General features: G+C 41.6%; 2 protein-coding genes across 4 annotated transcripts in view; both read right to left on the reverse strand.

Moving 5' to 3' along the window:
- Positions 1-9,698, reverse strand: part of LOC115128577 (neurexophilin-1) — a 43,153-nt gene extending 33,455 nt beyond the window's left edge. For 2 of the 3 annotated variants that reach the window (XM_029658523.2, XM_065017087.1), the window contains exon 1: positions 9,134-9,541. In XM_029658523.2, the coding sequence (XP_029514383.1) occupies positions 9,134-9,187 (54 nt within the window). In that variant the 5' untranslated portion in view covers positions 9,188-9,541. The other variant, XM_029658521.2, reaches the window with a different exon arrangement.
- An 8,012-nt stretch (positions 9,699-17,710) lies between these two features.
- The window catches only part of LOC115128799 (thrombospondin type-1 domain-containing protein 7A-like), a 171,131-nt gene continuing 165,180 nt past the window's right edge, over positions 17,711-23,661 (reverse strand). The window contains exon 28 of the mRNA XM_065017826.1: positions 17,711-20,767. Coding sequence (XP_064873898.1) covers positions 20,677-20,767 — 91 coding nt within the window. The 3' untranslated portion in view covers positions 17,711-20,676. The remainder of the gene's footprint in view (positions 20,768-23,661) is intronic.

Consider the following 23,661-nt stretch of genomic DNA (forward strand, 5'->3'; position numbering starts at 1 on the left):
AACACTGCTCTCACCATGGACACATTCAGTGAGGTTTAACCAGGCTTTGGAAACGTGCCCCTGGAGCTTGAATGGAGCTAGTGCTCCTGCATGGCCAATGACTGTTACTTAAGGGGATGGAAAGATAACGGACGTCTCTGGTAATTCCCATCAACGGGCGCCGGGACACGGCCCTGTGGACAGATCCATCACCATGTCGTGTTGGATGGACGGAAACGTGCACACTTCCTCCCCTTCCTCTTCTCTCCCCTCCTTGCCCCTCCTTCTAGACTCAGCCGAGGATTGCTTCCCCCCTCTTCCCCTCCCTCCTCTACCCTTCCCCTCACCTCCCCTTCCTCTTCTCTCCCCTCCCTTCCCCTCACCTCCCCTTCCTCTTCTCTCCCCTCCCTGCCCCTCCTTCTAGACTCAGCCGAGGATTGCTTCCCCCTCTTCCCCTCCCTCCTCTACCCTTCCCCTCACCTCCCCTTCCTCTTCTCTCCCCTCCCTTCCCCTCACCTCCCCTTCCCCCTCCCTCTTCTCCTCTTCCCCTCACCTCCCCTTCCTCTTCTCTCCCCTCCCTGCCCCTCCTTCTAGACTCAGCCGAGGATTGCTTCCCCCTCTTCCCCTCCCTCCTCCACCCCCCCTCTTCTCCTCTTCCCCCTCATCCCCTTCTCATCCTATCTGATCCCTGCCACATAGACCCAGCCAAGCGAGAGTGTCTGATCGCTGCTCTGTTAAAGTGGTCAATCAAGCCCATCAGCAGACTCATGCAATCCATCACCACAGCCGTTAGGTACAAATCCCATCACTAGTCAACACCCATTCACTACAGCTATTCACTAAGGCAGGAACAAATCCCAGTCTACTGAATACTTTTTCCTGCCATGCATATGCTGGTGCTGTCATGTTACAACAACTAATCATGCCTAAGGAAGGATACTGGGAAACAGGACGGAGGCAAGACATTGACATATAAAATATCCGTAAAGACAAAGGCTATTTCTAGTAAACCCATCTTGAAAATTCAATACAGGCAATGATAGCACTGTCGATCCAGATTTTTGAATGCCTCTCCCAACAACACAAATATCCCTGTCAGATTTCACTAAAGCAACTTCAAACCCGTCCTCAGAGTAACTCTGGCCATGTAAAGCAATTTGCCAGTGGGTCATCTCAGTCATTTCCTGCCTTTAGAAACAGTTTCCCAAGCAGTTCTACAGCTTTACAAAACAGTCCTGGGTTCAAAAACTATTACAAATCTTTCAAACACTTTGACCGTTTGCTCTAGCCTGCCTGGAATGCCAGATGGAAGAGCGTGTGCCATTCTGGAACGATTCTATTGGTCCATTTAGCATGGCAAGCTCAATCAAGCACATAGAAGGTATTTTAAATGATTTCAAATCATATTTGAACTCAGGTAGGTCTACTACAAAGCTTGTTCTCCTATGAAGGGGCTGCAGATAGACTTCCTACAGTTCCCAGAGCGAGGATAGCAGAGTAGTGGAGCTATAAGTGGAGCAGATAGACTTCCTACAGTTCCCAGGGAGAGGATAGCAGAGTAGTGGAGCTATAAGTGGAGCAGACAGAGAAGAGTTCCCCAAAGGATCAAACCTCAGGTCAGGCCAGGCCTTAGTTACATTCCACAGATACAGTCAGTGCCCTTCAGTGGTCAGCTCCAACTATGACCCCTGGCCTCTGAAGCGATTGAAAAACTGGAACAGTGCATGGTGGGGAAAGATGGAGGATGGGGATGATTAATCACATAAAACGCATGCGGACACGTACACGGATGCACGCAGACACATATACACACGGACAAATGCAGGCACACACACACACACACACACACACACACACACACACACACACACACACACAGTGTCAGATCCCCAGCGCCTGCAGTCAGGGGTCAGGGTTGTTTGTGTTCTTTTGATGGTAGGGAAGGTTCGGGGTCTAGTCATCAATTAAATACTTTCCAATTAAAACACCATAAAAGATTGCAAACTGTGCCGTGAATAATTGCCCGCTTCCCAGCTTCTCCCTGTTGAATTTGAATAAACAAAACTGTAATGATCCATGCAGTCAAAAATGTACCAATGTCCACCAAGGACCACTATGGACCATTATCATTGACATTCTGCCCCAAACCAAGGTCAAGCACACACACACACACACACACACACACACACACACACACACACACACACACACACACACACACACACACACACACACACACACACACACACACACAACACACACACACACACACATTTTATTGTCTTCCATGCAGGGTTTTATTGGTCCAGGGAGACAGACTGAGTGTTGATAAAGGAGAAAGAAGCGTTGCCCCCAGGACACATCATAAGTGGGCCACCAGGCGTGTCATCATAAGTGGACCACCAGGTGTGTCATCATACCACAAAAGCAGTTCAATAGAGGAGCACATCGGGGTCAGGTCACCTTGAATTGTCAGGAAGTAGAGGTCGACCGATTAATCGGAATGGCCGATTAATTAGGACCGATTTCAAGTTTTCATAACAATCGGAAATCGGTATTTTGGGGCGCCGATTTGCTGATTTAAATGTTTTATTATTTTATTTTATTTTTTATATACCTTTATTTAACTAGGCAAGTCAGTTAAGAACACATTCTTATTTTCAATTACGGCCAAGGAACATTGGGTTAACTGCCCCGTTCAGGGGCAGAACGACAGATTTTCACATTGTCAGCTCAGGGGATTCAATCTTGCAACCTTACAGTTAACTAATCCAACGCAATAACGACCTGCCTCTCTCTCGTTGCACTCCACAAGGAAGACTGCCTGTTATGCGAATGCAGTAAGCCAAGGTAAGTTGCTAGAAGGCATTAAACTTATCTTATGAAAAACAATCAATCGTAATCACTAGTTAACTACACATGGTTGATGATATTACTAGATATTATCTAGCGTGTCCTGCGTTGCATATAATCTGACTGAGCATACAAGAATACAAGTATCTAAGTATCTGACTGAGCGGTGGTAGGCAGAAGCAGGCGCGTAAACATTCATTCAAACAGCACTTTCGTGCGTTTTGCCAGCAGCTCTTCGTTGTTCGTCAAGCATTGCGCTGTTTATGACTTCAAGCCTATCAACTCCCGAGATGAGGCTGGTGTAACCGAAGTGAAATGACTAGCTAGTTAGCGCGCGCTAATAGCGTTTCAAACGTCACTCGCTCTGAGCCTTCTAGTAGTTGTTCCCCTTGCTCTGCATGGGTAACGCTGCTTCGAGGGTGGCTGTTGTCGTTGTGTTGCTGGTTTGAGCCCAGGGAGGAGAGAGGAGAGGGACGGAAGCTATACTGTTACACTGGCAATACTAAAGTGCCTATAAGAACATCCAATAGTCAAAGGTTAATGAAATACAACTGGTATAGAGGGAAATAGTCCTATAATTCCTATAATAACTACAACCTAAAACTTCTTACCTGGGAATATTGAAGACTCATGTTAAAAGGAACCACCATCTTTCATATGTTCTCATGTTCTGAGCAAGGAACTGAAACGTTAGCTTTCTTACATAGCACATATTGCACTTTAACTTTCTTCTCCAACACTTTGTTTTTGCATTATTTAAACCAAATTGAACATGTTTCATTATTTACTTGAGGCTAAATTTATTTTATTGATGTATTATATTAAGTTAAATTAAGTGTTCATTCAGTATTGCTGTAATTGTCATTATTACAAATAAATAACTAAAAATCGGCCGATTAATCGGCATCGGTTTTTGGTCATAATCGGTCGACCTCTATCAGGAAGCCTAGTGGTTAAGAGTATTGGGCCATTAACCGAAAGGTCACTAGTTTGAATCCCTGAGCCGATTAGGTGAGAAATCTGCCAATGTGCCCTTGAGCAAGGCACTTAACTCTAATTGCTCCTGTAAGTTGCTCTGAATAAGAGCACCTGCTAAATGACATAAAATAATGTGTCAATGACAGAGTTGCACCACAGGGTCTTCTGAGACAACACACACAGGTGAGGTGGGGGGCTTAATTCCCAAGACACTTCCAGTCTCTGATTGAATGGTCAAAGGTCAACAGTACAGAACTGAAGCATGTTTGGAGAGCCTGCTGCTCCAGGCCTCAACAGGTTCAGTCAATATAGATAGATACAAAGTTAATTAAACTAAAATCTTTTTTTTTTCACATTTCAACCAAAGTTCGACGGAATTCTATTCCATTTGAAGGAGAATTCACATTTCATTAAATCTTAATAAACAATTCTACCAAAATTAGATGTTGTGTGAAGTGAACTATGTAAATAACCATAAAATACCTGCTATATCACAGGGCCATGCAAAAATGACAATACACCATAATGCTGACACAATTATATGGATTAATCATAGATATATATATCGAAATATTAATCACTTGCAGAAAATATTCACAGCAATAACAGATTACACTTAAAGTGTTATTTCAATCAAAGATAATGTGATTGCAATAGATGGTCAACAGGCATGGAGACAGTTCACAGTATTGTAATGCTGGTTGAGAGTTACCGGAGTTCCTCAGTTAAAGTTGACTGTTAATTCACATAAAACAGAGCTGCCTTGGGACCACTTGGCTGTGCTGTGAAGGGGCTGGGGGTTTAATAGAGGATTATAGTGCTGTGTGCTAAGAGACTGAACTTCCGGACATGCCCCTTTATGGCCCTGCTCTCGGCCTACAGTATGTGGACTACTGTATGTGGATTTATGGACAACGGTAGTGCTACAGTTTAGGGAATAGGGTACCATTTGGGATGCAACCAATTCAACAAAATCGATGACCTCATACTCTTCCATACATAGTGTGCTCGGTATAGGATCTCAGCATAGCATCCTCTCTCTCCTCTCCCACTGCTCAGAATGCTTGACATGGCATGATGGTATATACAGATGTAGGATCTTAATTTGAGCAAAGTTTGCTACAGCAGGAAAATAATCTTGCTGCAAAAGGAAACGTGAATTACTATGTGGATCATAATGAATGGACATTATATAGGGGTTGATACTTTTTTCATGAGGGAAAATCAAGTCTGAAATTTCAAAGTGGAAATTACAATCTTCAGATGCCTTTTTAAACCTCAAATACACTTCAAGTTTTACATTTCTTGCATTGCAGGAAAGTTGTTTTGCAACAGGGTGATCAAATTAAGATCCTACATCTGTATTTGTCTCAATAAACGGAAAAGAAAATGGCTGACAAAAAATAGAATGCCATTTGTGTTCAATGAAAGGACAGCATCACAATTGGACTGGTTTCTGTTCTACACTGATGTAATGTACTATTGTCTAACGAGGCTGAAATGTAAACAGTATTTTCCAATACACTGATCTTTTTGTGGCATTCCCAAAGAGTTTGGTCTGCTTGGTGTTTTCATTTTTGCCATGGCAAAAATATTGCGGTACTGGTAAGCCCCACTAACAATGGTGAGAGGCTGGCCAAACGTAGTGCACTATACAGGGAATAGAGTTCCATTTAGGATGCAGCCTGTCTGTATCTCTACCACTGCGCCAACTGCTTGGCATGACAGGCCCTGTCTCCAGCCTGTTAAAAATGATGGTGTTGTAGTAATATGCCTGGCCTAAAGTAGTGCACTATTTAGGGAATAAGGTGTAATTCAGGACACACTTTGTCTGTCTGTCTGTCCCTCAGGAACAGAGCCTCCTCATTGACCCCTTAGAGGAAGTGAGACTTGGCTGGGAAACATGCGAGCACACACACACACACACACACACACACACACACACACACACACACACACACACACACACACACACACACACAAACACATCTGCCAGTCACAGACAGCTATGTGTTGCAACAATAGGAGCCACCCTGCTACCAGTCATGGGGCCAGAGAACATGCTGTTCACACTTGCTGTCAGTCAACAGAGTATCAGCAGCAGTTGCTCTGCTGGGAGCAAAACCGCCTTAAAAGAATGTCAGATCTGTATTGGAACTGTCTTGATCAGAAGTAAGATGCACAAAAATACATAGCAAACACACCTACACATGAACCCAAGCAGAGACACAAACACGGAAACACACATCACACATAACTCCCAACTAAACCGACAAAATAACACAATCCTTTTAAATCCTATGGATTAGAACAATTAAAATAATAAGGACAATATTAATTAAATTCTGTATCCATAGTGACCATATTAATTTGTGAATGTCGCCCTCCCGGAGAGGCGCGCGCTGTATTATTATACCACCGAACACCTGCATAAACTGTTCTTCAGAGCGAGTGCAGTGTTATCCAGGTCAAGGCGCGCGCCGCTCAGACAAGAGGCTTAGAGAGGAGACAAGAGCTTTTAACACGAAATAAAACCGTCAAAGTTCAACGGTAATCCCTTTAGGTATGGATAAACCCGACTGTCTGGAAAATAATAATCTAGGTTTAGTGGGGCGCAGACAGGGAGAGAGCAGATATCCAGGTGTAGAATTCAACTCACAGTAACCAATTCGCAACTATAAGACAATACAATCAAAAGAGTATACTGTCTTTACGGTTGACTGAAATAGGCCTACCTTTTTACAAAGCCAAAAGACAAATTGAATTGCTAAATATAGGATATAAATTACAGACTCATTTCTAATCTCAAAACCTGGAGCCAATATCATCATGTAAAAAAAAAACGAATCAATTTTAATATATATTTTTTAAAAAAATCCTACAATATTCCGTTGTATTGAATTGATCAAAATCAAAGCATTTCCACAAACGTAAAAGCAAGTAGGCCTATACCTGAATCGACAAACATTTTTAGGGCGGGGAATCCGTTGAAGACCGTCAAATTTGTCATTTCGTACTATTAGGCCTATGTGAATTCAGGTTTCATCTTCAAGCTTACATCTTTACTTGTTTGAATGAACACAACAAACTTTTAAAACATATTTTCCTTCCCACTGCAATTATGTGTTCAATTAGGACGCATTCTACCCGGCTGTGTTAAGGTGCGTAAAACAGCCGTCTTGAATATCAGAACCATGAACCCTGTTCTGAATGAGAAAATCCACTTGATTATGTTTCTTCTCTTGTTTGATTGAAATTCACAGGTGGAATTCTGTGCGAGAGGAGCCCTTTATACTGGGAAATGTAATTTTGCCTATAAAATCTGTGATTTACCGTTTATAGTAAACAGGTCATGCATTGTTTTCTATGTTGCATCTGAGATGTTTGTGGTGTTCACATCCTACAAGATAGTCTAGCGGTATCCTTAAAAAAGCCCATAATCAAATGTGACAATTTGTAACGCTAACTTTTAGATTACAGTTAGATGAATTGAATTATGATTAATACATGTTACTAGAAATGTGAATTGTATAGGTTCTGAGCACTCTCAAATTATTATAATGCTGTGGAATTCATTAAAACCTCACTCTTAATCATTTTATAGGATATCTTATTGTAAAACACTTTCTAGGCCTATCTATATGCCTACATCTTAAGCATAGTCTAATGGCGTCATGGAAGTTTTCAGACTAATTTTGGATAATGTGTTAAAACAATACCCCATCGACAACTAACAATAAAGACATGTTTTTCTGAATTTAAATTTAAATTGGCTACGCAATTACATTTTATTCAATCAGGCCGATAGAAAACAACAAGTAAATGAATTAGCTTGATTAGAATAATTTTAGTTTGATTAACGGTCGTTTTGCGTGAGGATTATGCAGATTTAATAATTCAAACTAAGTGTCAATAGGACAGTTATAAGAGAATGCCGTTGAATAGGTCTATGTCGTGAAATCTAAAATGTGTGGAGAAAAACGTCCTGTTATAACTTGCATATTCCGCTGCAGGTGCGGGTGGGTGTGTGTTGCGAACTGTATATTACAAACATTTTACTTACATTCTCTTTTAACACCGGACAGTAAAGTCTGACACAGTGCTACCGTAGATCAATACCGTCTTACTCTCTTCTCGAAGGAATAAACACTTATTTTGAGTTGTGTATTGAGAGCGAGTGAGTAAAATTAGAGAATCGCCGCTCAGTCCCAGTAAGAATAAAAGGCTGATCATGTAGGTGCATGATGTGGTAAACTAGTTAGTGATAGGGAACAGAAGGTTAGGCTACATACTTTGAAGACACTAGGCTACTCTCCTAAAGGTCTCTGCAGAATTCACACAACAGCTGAACGCGCGCGCGCGCGTGTGTTTTGTTACAAATTACAATATAGCCAACTTGGAAAGTGACTTTGTTTGAAATATTAAGTGGCATTCTTGTATATATCAGATAAAGTGTGAGTTACTTTTTAACAAAACGTTGGTGCTTGAGAAACCTGTGCTTTTCTTTCCACTCAATTTAAACGGTATCACGTTATGCACCCTTTGAGATCAGCAAGATTCAGCAGAGTTGTACGGATCACGCACGAAAATCTCTCCTCAATGTTGTGTCTAATATGACTGCTATGAGTGGGATAATTATTGTTGTGGCGGACTGAAAGGAAAAACGGTTACTGACAAAATCAAAAGGAGCAACTGAGAATTTGAAAGGTTTATTACGTGTAGCCTTCAGACGCATCTGTCGCTGGTTTTGGTTTATGGCGCCACCATGAGACGTTTTGTTGGAACTGCACCAACATCTTCTCCGTTTTCAGCTCGGGAAATTGTTTTAATTTGACACTTTAAATGTGTTATTTCTTTTAGATATGTGTTTTAAAAATTGGTCAGACAAAGATTAAATCCTTATTAATTCAGTCTTATAACCACATGCATTCATTTAGAAAATGTATTGCACTAATTAGTCTCATTATTTGGACACCAAAACCCACAGTGATCAAATAGAAACGCATAATTGATATATAGTCTGTTTTTAAAACCCACGCGCAGACATGTCTCAGTCACGATAATGTGGAATTAAAAAGTTGTATTTCCTACCAACACCCTGATACAGGACGACGGAATGTTTTTATGCAATGCTTATTATGCACAGGACATGAGCCTGAAGTGAAGAGTTGGCATCAACAGTTCTGTCAGTGAGGTGCATTTCATAAGAATGCATTTCTACACATGTAATTGTAGTACAATATGTAATTGAAAAACTACAAAACACCGAGACAACAATGAAACGACAAAAGTATTGACAAACACAAACAAAAGCACCACTCACCAAGTAAAACGCTGGCGTCAGGAGTAACACCGCACACCAACACTTCGCCTGCATTCTTCCTGGTCTCAAACTTCCACTAGTTTCCCTTCGCTGGCTCTTTGTCTGTGAAGACCATAAATCCACACGGTAACCGCTTTTACACAACGGTCAAGACCCTCAACAGCCTAGGCAAAAATGAAAGTATACACCCCATGACCACAGAACAAGCTTAGCCTACACTTGGAGACAGATATTGGACGAGAGGGGGAAACAAATAACGATTACATAGGAATTAATCCTGAGAGCAGGGTTGAAGCAATCTCATAGTTAACTGAAAGATGAAAATTCGATTCAAAGCAATCATAAAGGATCAGTCCTTGATTTGATTGTCTTCCTGCCTGCCGTGCGCGTGAGGCTCGATGAGCAGTTCCTTACCGAAAAGGAGAACAGTTGAAAGTAGTCGGATAAATAACGGACGCTTTATAACCGAGCCTCTGGAAAACGCGCGCCTATTACACATCTGGGTTGAGAGAAACTCCGTCGCTCTGTCCACACAGAACACGAGAGAGAGAGAGAGAAGAGGAAGGGGGGAGGAGAGGAGCGAGGGAAATATTAAAAAACGGGGCGAGATCGGTCCGAGACGAAAGAATCACAGAGTGCAGTCTTTAAACAGCCACTAAAGCTCGACAGAAAAGCTTTTCATTTACTGACGTGCGGTAGTGGTTGATAGAGATAAACGAGCCGACATTCACAGAGAGCCACAGTGTGTATACAGCATGACTCCAGGACAAGCACACTCACTAGGCTATAGCACCAGGTCCCTTCCTCACTGTCTAAGCCTAAGGACAGAGCACTGCAATATAAACCAGCACGGCTGGACAATGACATTGTTTTCTAATAGGCCATAGGCTATGTAAGGAATTTTATCTAACCTAATGCTAATGTAAAAAAAAGGGCCTATATTTAGTAAGAGTCTAAAAAATAATGACATTTAATCTGAGAATGATTAGCCTACATTGACAGAAGTTCTAAATGTTCCCATTATTGAGGATGTTTAAGACCTGGTTAGGGTTAAGCAGAACACTTTGAACTCATTAAAGGTGAAAAAGAGTGCAACATATGTAGCCTACTGGAGGGATTCTTAGGACATGGGGTCTTATTACAGTACCAGTCAAACGTTAGGACACATCTACTCATTCTAGGGGTTTTCTTTAGTTTTTACCTGTTTTTCTATATTGTAGAATAATAGTGAAGACATCAACATTATGAAATAACACATATGGAATCGTGTATTAACCCAACAAGTGTTAAACGAATCAACATATATTTTACATTTGACTTTCTTCAATGTAGCCACCCTTTGCCTTGATGCCAGCTTTGCACACTCTTGGCATTCTCTCAACCATCTTCATGAGGTACTAGTCACCTGGAATGCAAGTCCATATTATGGCAAGAACAGGTCAAATAAGCAAAGAGAACTGACAGTCCATCATTACTTTAAGACATGAAGGGTCAGTCAATCCGGAAAAAAATCATGTTGAAAGTTTCTTCAAGTTTTGTTGCAAAAACCATCAAGTGCTATGATGAAAATGGCTCTCATGAGGACCTCCACAGGAAAGGAAGATCCAAAGTTACATCTGCTGCAGAGGATAAGTACATTAAAGTTACCAGCCTCAGAAATTGCAGGCCAAATAAATGCTTCACAGAGTTCAAGTAACAGACACATCTCAACATCAACTGTTCAAAGGAACCTGCATGAATCAGGCCTTCATGGCCAAATTGCTGCAAAGAAACCACTACTAAAGAACACTGATAAGAATAGACTTTCTTGGGCAAAGAAACATGAGCAATGGACATTAGACCAGTGGAAATCTGTCCTTTTATCTGATGAGTCCAAATTTGAGCTTTTTGGTTCCAACCCTGTGTCCTTGTGAGACGTAGAGTAGATGAACAAATGATCTCTGCGTGTGTGCTTCCCTACTATGAAGTATGGAGGAGGTGGTGTGATGGTGTGGGGGTGCTTTGCTGGTGACACTGTTGGTGATTTATTTAGAATTCAAGGCCTACTTAACCAGCATGGCTACCACAGCATTCTGCAGCGATACACCATCCCATTTGGTTTGCGCTTAGTGGACTATCATTTCGTTTTCAATAGGACAATGACCCAACACACCTCTAGGTTATGAAATGGCTATTTTACCAAGAAGGAGAGTGATGGTGTGCTGCGTCAGATGACCTGGCCTCCACAATCATCCGACCTCAACCCAAATGAGATGGTTTGGGATGAGTTGGACTGCAGAGTGAAGGAAAGGCAGCCAACAAGTGCTCAACATATGTGGGAACTCCTTCAGGACTGTTGGACAAGTATTCCAGGTGGAGCTAGTTGAGAGAATGTCAAGAGTGTGTAAAGCTGTCATCAAGGCAAAGGGTGGCTACATTGAAGAATCTCAAATATAAAATATATTTTGATTTGTTTAACAGTTTTTTGGTTACTACTTGATTCCATATATTTCATAGTTTTGATGTCTTCATTATCATTCTACAATATAGAAAAAAGTAAAATTAAAGAAAAACCCTTGAATGAGTAGGTGTGTCCAAACTTTTGACTGGTACTGTATGTGGAAGGTTCATCTTGCACACCACAGTTGCAAAGTTCGTTCAAGGCTGTCTATGTGTGCATGCATGTGCACATACCATGAAGTGAAAAAGTATTTGCCCACTTTTTAATTTTCTCTACTTTTGCATATTTTTGATACTGAATATTTTCAATCTTCAACCAACACCTAATATTAGATAAAGGGAATCCGAGTGTTACATACTTATTTCATTTATTTCATAATCAAAGACAGCTAATAGCCCCTGTGTGAAAAAGTAACTACCCCCTTACAGTCAATAGCTGGTTGTGCCACCTTTAGCTGCAATGACTCCAACTTAACAATTCCTGGAGTTGTTGATCAGTCTCTCAAATTGCTGTGGAGGAATTTTGGCCCACTCTTCCATGCAGAATTGCTGTAACCCAGCGACATTTGTGGGTTTTCAAGCATGAACAGCTCGTTTGAAGTCCTGCCACAACATCTCAATTGGGATTAGGTCTGGACTTTGGCTAGGCTATTTCAAAACGTCCAATGTGTTGCTCTTTAGCTATTTTCATGTAGACTTGATTGTGTGTTTTAGGTCATTGTCTTGTTGCATGACCCAGCTGTGCTTCAGCTCACAGGCAGATGGCCTGACATTCTTTTTAAATCTATATATATTTTTTAATTTAACCTTTCTTTAACTAGGCAAGTCAGTTCAGAACAAATTCTTATTTACAATGACGGCCTACACGAGACAAACCCAGACGATGCTGGACCAATTGAGCGCTGCCCTATGGGGCTCTCAATCACAGCCAGTTGTGATACAGCCTGGATTTGAACCAGCGTCTCTGCAGTGAATTCATTGTTCCTTCTATTAAGGCAAGTCGTCCAGGTCCAGAGGCGGCAGAACATCCCAAAACTATCATACTACCACCACCATGCTTGACCTTTCATATGAGGTTCTTACTGTGGAATGCAATGTTTGGCTTTCACCAGCCATAATGGGATGTAAATGGGGCATCATTTTTGGGGGGTTATTTGTAAACTCAGGTTCCGTTTATCTAATATTAGGTGTTGGTTGAAGATCTGATAACATTCAATATCAAAAATATGCAAAAATGGAGAAACTCAGAAAGTGGAAAATACTTTTTCACGGCACTGTGTTGCTGTTATTGTGCAGTATCAAACTATACATAAACACACTGTCAGAGCACAAGGTTAAAGGAGTATGCAGCACATGCTGAGTGTGTGTTTGTTGCAGGCAGTATAGACAGATAGCCCTCCTCTTCTTCCTTTCAAACGCTGTCCTAGAGGAGGAAGAAAAAACAGGAGAAGAGAGAGGAAAAGAAAAGACAGGGAGGGTAGTTCTGGTTGAATAAATCTGCGGTTGTCTCAGTGCTACAACATTGCAGCGGTCTACTACTGTCCCTATAACTCAGCCCTGGCCCTGATGGATTCCTGTTCTGAATGGCTCAGGTAGCCTTCACAGAGAGAGAGAGAGAGAGCCTTCTCAACAACAGCACCAGACCCAGGGGGATAAATCACTAGAGGCCTGCCATGATGCTGAATCCCAGGCTGGGGCCTTCTGCTACCCTGATACCCCTCAATGTGGAAGTGCAGGACAGGTACCCACAAACCAGATCCCCTATCAAGCGGCCAAAGTGCTGATTTAGGATCAGTTTTGACCTTTTAGATCACAATGAATAAGACTATACGTGTGACAGGGGGGACCTGATCCTAGATCAGCACTGTACTCTAAAATGCTTGATATATACGGCCCCAGGTTTGGGGTTTCAATACCAGCGATTCATCAGGAAGTGAAGTGGAATTCAAAAATGGGAAATTGGCCAATGTTTTCTTGGAGGATAATATGCAGCATATGCTCCCACTGTGATTTATTGAGACGCACAAATAGGCAACGCATAGGACCTTCGCCAGGTCCTTGGCAATGGTCGGTTTGTCATGTTTCAGAGGCAATTTTTTTTTTTTTAAGATAATATTCTCCGGGCTCAAGGATTCTCAAGGTCACAACAGCATTGCAGTATCCCTGGAGCATATTGAGGAGTTACAACTGAACTAGTATTTGTTGCAGCATCAGAGAGAGAGAGAGAGAGAGAGAATCCATTGAAATGACTTACATTAACTAAACACTGAGCAGCAACCTTATATTCCTCCTCATCAAGCAACCCCCCCTTTCTCTCGCGCTCCAACAAACACTCTAAATGTTAAAGGAATTATCGGGAGGTCGAGTGGTGCTAATTTCCCCCGGCACACCTTTGGTGCCCATTCACTAAAGGGGGAAGCAAAGAAGAGCAACGGGCAGAAAATTACAGAGTAGTCACTTCCCTAATAGTCCTACCCAGAATGGAGGGAGGGGACGCAGAGAGAAAGAGATCTAATGAAGGGGAGATAAATTACAAAAAGGAAGGGGAAATGGGGGAATGAAGGGGTCTGGAGAGAGAGTAGAGAAAAGGGGCGAGAGTGACGTTGGCAGTACATATAGGAGACAGAGCCGGGTCCGTCCAGTATCATGAATATGCCCAGCTGGCATGGCTCGTTGCCCGACTGTCAGGGCAGATGTTGGGAGCAGAGGAGAGGGGAGCAGGCCCCTTAGCTTCAGGCCTACCCATGATGCACCAGCTGGCATCTGAAGAGCCCACTCCACTCTCCTCTGACTACACACCCAGAGGGGGACAGACGAGTCAAACAGGAGTTTTACACCTGACCAGAAGGGGTAGGGGGTGGGTAGAGGGAAGGTGCCTGGTTATGGTGAGAGAGTGGGCATGTCGGTCTGCCATGTGTGGGTACAAAGCGTGGACTTCCTGATGTCTGTGGATGTACGGTCAGACGGGAGGAAGCATGCAGGCGGCAGTTGGGCGGAGGGAGGAATCTTGGAGATGACAGAGACAAATGCGGGATCAGAATGACAGTCACAGGATGCAGCTGGCAGCCATCACCATCAAGTACTTCCTCCCCATCACAATTAGGCCCACTGTGTGTTACTGTGTTACTGTGTGTGTGTGTGTGTTACTGTGTGTGTGTGTGTGTGTGTGCGTGTGTGTGTGTTACTGTGTGTGTGTGTGTGTGCGTGTGTGTGTGTTACTGTGTGTGTGTGTGTGTGTGTGTGTGTGTGTGTGTGTGTGTGTGTGTGTGTGCGTGTGTGTTACTGTGTGTGTGTGTGTGTGTGTGTGTGTGTGTGTGTGTGTGTGTGTGTGTGTGTGTGTGTGTGTGTGTGTGTGTGTGACTGACTGCAGCCTTCTGGCTTTTGGAGCAAGAGGAGAAAGACAGGAGGAGGAAAGGATGAGAGGAAACACAATGTTTGAATGCTTGTCATTGTGTGGATGAAAGGTTGCAGATGCACTCCAAGTTCTCTAAATGAATGTGGCAGTGTGACAATTAGGGAAATGTTTCTAGTTTAATTAAGCGGTCACAAAAAAAAACGTTTTCAGCTGCAGCTATGACAAACATCATGTTGAGGAGCTAAGTTGTGCTACACAAAGTTTGTAAGTCCAGGCTATCTTCCAGACATCGCCAGCAGGAGCAGTAGTGGGCAGTGGCCTCGACCTTTTACATCACTGATGTCTTAAAAAACAGACACAGCCAATTCACTAATGGAGCCAGCTAGTACTTAGTTTTATCAGTTGGAGATGTAAGATGTCCAGGCCTCGGGAGAGAGACAGCAAATTATTGTCCTCTATGAAGCAGAGAGCGAGAGAGAGAGAAAGAAATAAAGAGAGAGAGAAAGAAAGAGAGAGAGAGAGAAAGAAAGAAAGAAAGAAAGAGAGAGAGCTAGAGAGAGAAAGAAAGAAAGAAAGAAAGAGAGAGAGAGAGAGAGAGAGAGAGAGAGAGAGAGAGAGAGAGAGAGAGAAAGAAAGAAAGAAAGAAAGAAAGAAAGAAAGAAAGAAAGAAAGAAAGAAAGAAAGAAAGAAAGAAAGAAAGAAAGCAAGCAAGCAAGCAAGCAAGCAAGCAAGCAAGCAAGCAAGCAAGCAAGCAAAGAAAGAAAGAAAGAAAGAAAGAAAGAAAGAAAGAAAGAAAGAAAGAAAGAAAAGAAAGAAAAGAAAGAAAGAAAGAAAGAAAGAAAGAAAGAAAGAGAGAGAAAGATACCCAAATGCTCTTAGGTACTTCCCATTTCCTCTCTTTCTCAATCAAATTTTCCCTGGATCTTGATAACTCAGAGGTCGAGATGAAGTCAACATTAGAAGTGGAATCACAACGGGAGTTAATTGATTAGGAATGAGCACGCACTCACACACACGTAATTGCTTTGGTCAGCTTGTAGGACTTCCCTGTTTCTTGGCAGGGGGAATTTATATGGATGGTGGAGACGGAGACATGCTTATCAGAGGAGCTGATTGTCCGATAGTACCATGGCCACACAGACAGTTTGTGGTTAGTCTACCTGATCAATGATTACAATTGTGCCAGTGTGATGACTCTGGTTGATTAAGATTGATTCAGACCAAAACATGACTTTAATAAGCAGAGAGGGCAATCAACTGATTCAGTGGAGGAATGACAACATATTCCCTATTTAGTGCAGGCCCTGACCAAAGGTACAGATCTGACATCTTAATTCGATCACTCTGTTGTTGGAGAGAAATTTGCTGCGTAGCAGGAAATGCTAATTGTGGTGTATTTAAGGTTTATATATTTAAATATACACTAAGTATATCAAACAACCTTAATTCGTCGGAGCGTGGATTCTACAAGGTGTCAAAAGCATTCCATAGAGAGGCTGGTCCATGTTGACTCCAATGCTTCCCACAGTTGTGTCAAGTTGGCTGGATGTCCTTTGGCTGGTAGACCATTCTTGATACGCACAGAAAAACGTTAAGCGTGAAAAACCTAGCAGTGTTACAGTTCTCGACACAAACCATTGTGCCTGGCACCTGCTACCATACCCCATTCATAGGCACTTTAATCTTTTGTCTTGCCCATTCACCCTCTGAATTGCACACATACACAATCCATGTCTCAATAGACTCACTGCTTAAAAATCTGTCTTTAACCTGTTTCCTCCCCTTCATCTACACTGATTGAAGTGGATTTAACAAGTGACGTCAATAAGGGATCATAGGTTTCACCTGGTCAGTCGATGTCCTGGAAACAGCAGGTGTTCTTAATGTTTTGTTCTGTGTATAAGTATATATTGTTTTCAGACTTGATTTGTATCAAGCCCTACAAAGTATATCCATTAATTATAATCCACAAAATGATTCACATTCCCTGTTGATGCAGGATTATTCTGCTGCTGTGAGAAGCAGGGTCCAATTGTACAGTACATTAAATAAGGACTAGGGTACCATTTAGGACGGAACCAGTGTCTGCCATCTTGGTAACATTTGATTCTACACTTCCTAAATGATCTGGAATGTACTTAGAAACAAACTGGTAACAGCATACCTACAAAACGATTACCTAGGAAGTACCTGTCATGAAAAAGCCTGGAAAACCATACCCAAAAACACATAAAATCGGCTGCAATGGCGCTCTCTCGTGGAAGCTTTATGTTCCAACTAGGAACAAAGATGATCAAGTAAGTAAATAAAGAACAATATTAAGAAACCTATTCACACCATCGCCCAGGCCATACAGAGTGTGATTTAAGTACAGTTGGATAGCTCCAGTTCCTCAGACTTCAGCAAAGCCCTTCTGTTCTCTGACCTGTGTGTGTCTGTACAGTATGTGTGTGCAAAGCCCCTTCTGTCCTCTGACCTGTGTGTGTCTGTACAGTATGTGTGTGCAAAGTCCCTTGTGACCTCTGTGTGTGTCATGGGTCTGAGTTTCTCACAGATTCTGCTTCTTCAGCGCAATGTTTCTATTTCTTCTTCTGTCAAAGGTTCAGTTGCAGAGGAGGGGAGAAACAGATTTGTCAAAGAGCTAGCTGGAGGGAATGGGAAAAATATGTTAAATAGTGTTCTAGGGCCATCTAGTGGCATAGACTGATGCAACAACACATTCGTTTTTTAATAAGGTGGATATAATGAGAGCATTTTCATTGAGGGTATTGACACAATTATTTAGTTTTTCTCATTTATTATAAGCAACTGGTCAGATACATATAAACAACCTGTAGGAAAAGGACAGACTTTGTTTTAACAAGGTAATTATCCGTATCGCTTTAGCAAAGATCATTTACATTACACACACATAGGCAGTAACACATACACACACACACACACACACACACACACACACACACACACACACACACACACACACACACACACACACACACACACACACACACACACACACACACACACACACAGTCTTGTACAGCTAACCTTGTGGGGACACACAATTCCGTCCCATTCAAAATCCTATTTACCCTAACCCATACTCTTACCCTAACCTTAAACCCAACCCTAACCCTTAACCCTAACCCATACTCTTACCCTAACCTTAAACCCAACCCAACCCTAACCCTTAACCCTAACCCATACTCTTAGCCTAACCTTAAACCCAACCCTAACCCTAACTTTAACCCAAACACCTAACATTAACCCTAGCTCCTAACTGTAAAACAAACAATAGCTCCGAATCCTTAACGTAATTCTAAACTTAACCCTAAACCCCCTAAAAACAGCATTTGACCTCACTGGGACTAACAACATGTCCCTTGTTGGTCAAATTTTTGTTTGTTTACTAGAAATCAGAAATCCCCACAAGAATAATTAAACACGTGCACACACACACACACACACACACACACACACCATTTTTTTTTTTACTTTACTTTGCGCAGTAAAAAAAGGAACATATTTACATATAATGCATAAATAATTATTAAATAAAAACATAATGCACCCATTTTTTTACAAATCATAATTTAAGAAAGTTAATTGAAAAAAAGTAAACATTCCTTTGACCACCTGTCAACAAACAAATGTCCGTCTGTATCTACCACCGCAATTCAATCCCCTGGAGAATAGTATGGCTGTGACTGATTCATTTACTTTACATGAGGTTTGTCCATCTACAACATTGAATAAATAGTCTGCACTATCAACTGCCAGTCTGCCATAGCCAATATTATGCATATAACCTGTTTTCAGGCAGAGGACTCGGACTCTTCAGATATGTCATTGCAGCATTAGCATGAGAAGCTTTTGAACGACATCTAAGGCCTTGCTGCATCTGTTCCTTTGAATTACTTGGAGTGTTATTGTGGCTACCTAGGTTGCGTTCTATCTAGCTTTTGCAATACAGAACACATTATAGAATAGCACCAAGGCAGGGAGAAAGACTGAAGCATAAATGTGTGTGAGTGATTATTGTAGACATTGTAGTCACACTCATCCCTCGACCAAAGCAACAGCCACACTGAATAGGAGCAGTATTGAGAGATTTTATGATATGTATATAGCAATGCGCCTAAGCAGTTTGGTTACAAGTAGGCTGTTCTAGTTAGGATTGAGGATGTTACACAGCAGTAGATATGAGACCAAGATGTAAAGAGAATCCACTCTCTTCTGGTGGATCAGAAGGTAAAGAAGAATTTGTGAACCCAGTCACACCCTTCTGTCTTAACAACAAAGACCAGATTCTATTAAACTCGCAAAGGGGATAGAAATCACATTGTTTTTTTTCTGTGAAAATAATCCCTTTCAATAACATCATCAACTAGAATTGTTGCTGTATTTCTCTCAACAAACCTGAAACAGTTCTTTGAATTAGCTTTTCTTTTCTCAGTACGAGAGCCATGTGATTTTTCTGCCATGTGGAATCGGGATTCCCTGCAGTGCACGTTTGATGGAATTCTGGTCTTTGAGATGTTGAATAAAGTTACTAAAGGAAATGGAAAAACAATGACTGACCATAATAAGCCATCAAAGCAAGTCAGAGAAACAAACAGGAGACAAACATAAGGTCAGGCAGGCAGAGAATGAGACATGTTCAGACCTGGGTTCAAATAGTATTTGTATTCTTTATAATACTTTCTGCATTTAATTGAGCCTGGCCTGGAGTGGCAGATGGGTAGGGTTTGCACTTTTGGGACAATTCCAAGGGCTCCATTGTGCCAGGCAAGAGCAATCAAGCGCAGTTGAAAACAGAAACCATTTGAACCCGTGTCGGTAAAATGCAGCTGTACATACTACAAAGGTAAATCAATTATATTTACATGGCATCGTCCGTCCTATTATCATATCACATACAAGAGGTAAAAGAAGCAACGTTTGTTTTTGAAAAAAGGTCTACTTTTTTGTTGTTGACATTTCTAACACAAGACTGTACGTCATCTTGTATTGAGGGAGGCAGCTTCCTAGACATAAGAACATATCATGCTGCACTAATATAGTGCAATATTGAGCCTGAAACGGAAGAGAAAGGGAGAGGCAGGCAGAGAATTCCTACAAAGGTTGACAGTATTTCTGTAAGATTAGGACATTTTCGCTTTGTTTTGTTTTCTAGGGAAAAGGATCCAGTCCAGAAGAAAAATAGAGAGGCAGCAATTTTCTCCAGGAATAATTTAAAAAAGCATTGCGTACTTCTCATCTAATTTCCAACAGAGCAGCTGTAGCCAAGAAGGAAGGACTCTGTTTTTTCAGGGCCCTCTCCAACAACCTTCGTCTTGAAAGATGTTTTTATTTGACAGAAAAAAGTAGTAAATGGCAGATAAGCAAAGGCAGACTTCCTTAAGAAGAAGAAGAAGATAGAGTTTGTGAAGGCTCTTGTGAAACAAAGTATACAAAAATGTAAGAAATAAAAAATATTGAGGAAGGAAAATTCTAGGCTACTAATGAACGAACATGACTCCATTTCTTTTTTGCTTTGTTGTTGTTGTTGTTGTTGTTGTTGATAAATCTGTGACATAAAACCCAAGTCTTCCTAGAGCTCCAGAGGTTTTAAGCCACGCCCACTGGTAGCCTGAGGAGAAAGGTCAAAGATGGGTCTCCATGACAACCTGTCTGACTGTTCCCACGATGACAGTCTCCACAACGTCAGTGTGAAACGATTCTGTCACCAAGTAGATTAGGAGGAGGTTCACATGTCAGCGTCTCCGTCATAGGCCAGGGTCAGGGGCTTGAGCCGGTTGTTATACATCTGTCTTCTCTGGGGTTTCTTTGGCTTTTTACTAGGAAATAAAAAACAAACATTGCTATTACATGTTTTATATTTCAATTATTGAAGAGGAAATGTAGATACCCATAGCCTTAATATGTAGGCCTATTTACCATAATAACAATAAAGGATTTATCCATATCATGTTACCCCCACCTGATACACAGAGCTTGCTCTGCTATCTTTTGAAAACACCACAACTTTCAGGTGGGTGTCAGAGTTACGTGCATCACTCTGCTGAAGGCCATGCTTTTAGTAGATGGTCAGTTCTTCCATCAATACTGAAATAGCTAATGATTCTGTTCCTATACTGCCATTGTCCTTGAAGGAAAAAGGATAGATCTGTTGGTTAAAGCACTAGTTAGTGAGCCACATTTCAGAAGCACATTTGAGTGGCCCTTGTCCTAGCATTGAAGTGACGCCATAGTGGATGATGCAACACTTCATGGACAATTTCAACAGCAGCTATTATTTGTTTTTATATTGAGGCATGTGAGAGAGATTGGACTCTGAAGGAAGATGACAAGCGGACGAGCACAGTACAGAAAGCAGCTTTTTCTTCAGCCCAGAACAGTTCCCACTCACCTTAATGCAAACTAAGTTATGGCAAACAGAGACAGTGTAGACAGTTAGCTATAGGTACATAATGAGGACAACACTATAGCATGTCTGGGCAAGGCTCTAATATATCACACATCATAACTTCACATACAAAACACAGGGACGGGAGACAATGATACATATATATCAAATGTAAATAAGATATCTTATGAAATGTGTATTATGTCCATCATGAATGGATAGGGAATAATGGGTGGAATGAATAAGAGATTGAATGGCAAGGGTTGAGAGATCATTGAATAGTGGTCATGAGTGATTCTTCCATCTGGCCACAAGAGGGCAGTATGCTATTGAAAGTGAAAGCTGGTCATAATTTTACTGTGATGTCAATGTTGTGTCCCTGAAATCTAAAAAATAAGGAAGTCCTTCAACAAAAAACCAATGACTTCCTAAAATGGATGCCGTACAAAAGTCTGTTTAAGTATGGAGGTGCTCTGACTACTAAACAAACTCCAGGATCAGAGGTCAAACATGGGGGATGACTTCCTGCTCACCTCCATCAATAACTCCATGTGATTGGTCGGACAGGTCGGACAGGCACATGTGACAGCAGATGTGGGGAGGAGAGAAAGACGAAGGGGTATGGGAGTTTGTGTGAACACTGCAGCGAGGGCCGCCAGTAGGTCAGGACCCCTAAGTGAGTGTTATGAGTGTTTCAATGCATTGTGGTTTTTGTTGGTGATTTTGTTCATTGTTATGTTTTTTTGTTGATGCTGTTGTGGTTGTAGTTGATATTGATGTTGTTCATTATATGGTTGTTGCTGATAGTGTTGATTTAGATGTGGTAGTTGATATTGATTTTGTGGTAGTGGTTGTTGATGATTTTGTTGATGATATTGATGTAGTTGTTCTAGTTCGTGTGCTTCATGCTGGCAGTCAGGACACGTATAAGCCATGGTATGATTATTTTCTTCCATCCAGACCATCGTATCAGTACACTGGTTAGGGTTCGAGTCAGGGTTCGAGTACCACCGACTGATGGTGCACGGATGGGGTGGGGTGGGGGGTGGGGGTGGAAAGAAAAGCAAAATGGAGAGTACAGGTAATGTCATGACTTGAAATGAAAATGAATGGGTAAAAATGAAACTGATGTGATCATGAAGACATATACATACAGGTGATGACATACATACATACATACATACATACATACATACATACATACATACATACATACATACATACATACATACATACATACATACATACAGGTGATGACATACATACATACATACATACATACATACATACATACATACATACATACATACATACATACATACATACATACATACATACATGTGATGACATACATACATACATACATACATACATACATACATACATACATACATACATACATACATACATACATACATACATACAGGTGATGACATACATACATACATACATACATACATACATACATACATACATACATACATACATACATACATACATACATACATACATACATTACATTACATAATATGCTGAAAAAAATATAAACGCAACATGTAAAGTGTTGGTCTCATGTTTCATGAGCTAAAATAAAAGATCCTTGAAATGTTCCACATGAACAAAAAGCATATTTCTCTAAAATGTTGTGCACACATTTGTTTACATCCCTGTTAGTGAGCATTTCTCCTTTGCCAAGATAATCCATTCACCTGACAGGTGTGGCACATCAAGAAGCTGATTACACAGCATGATCAATACAAAGGTGCACCTTGTGCTGGGGACAATATAAGGCAACTCTAAAATTAGTAGTTTTGTCACACAACATAATGCCCAGATGCCTTAATTTTTGAGGGAGCGTGCAATTGACATGCTGGTTGCAGGTATTTCCACCAGAACTGTTGACAGATAATTAAATGTTCATTTTTCTACCATAAGCCGCCTCCAGCGTTGTTTTAGATCATTTGGCAGTACTTCCAACCGGCCTCACAACCTCAGACCACGTGTAACCAGACGATCGTCTGAGACCAGCCAACCAGACAGCTGATGAAACTGTGGGATCGTCTGAGACCAGCCACCCGGACAGATGATGAAACTGTGGGATCGTCTGAGACCAGCCACCCAGACAGCTGATGAAACTGTGGGATCGGCTGAGACCAGCCACCCAGACAGCTGATGAAACTGTGGGATGCTGAGACCAGGATCTGTCTGAGACCAGCCACCCAGACAGCTGATGAAACTGTGGGATCGGCTGAGACCAGCCACCATGACAGCTGATGAAAGACCAGCCACCCAGACAGCTGATGAAACTGTGGGATCGGCTGAGAC

The sequence above is a fragment of the Oncorhynchus nerka genome, linkage group LG4 (genome assembly GCF_034236695.1).
Source record: "Oncorhynchus nerka isolate Pitt River linkage group LG4, Oner_Uvic_2.0, whole genome shotgun sequence".
NCBI lineage: Eukaryota > Metazoa > Chordata > Actinopteri > Salmoniformes > Salmonidae > Oncorhynchus > Oncorhynchus nerka.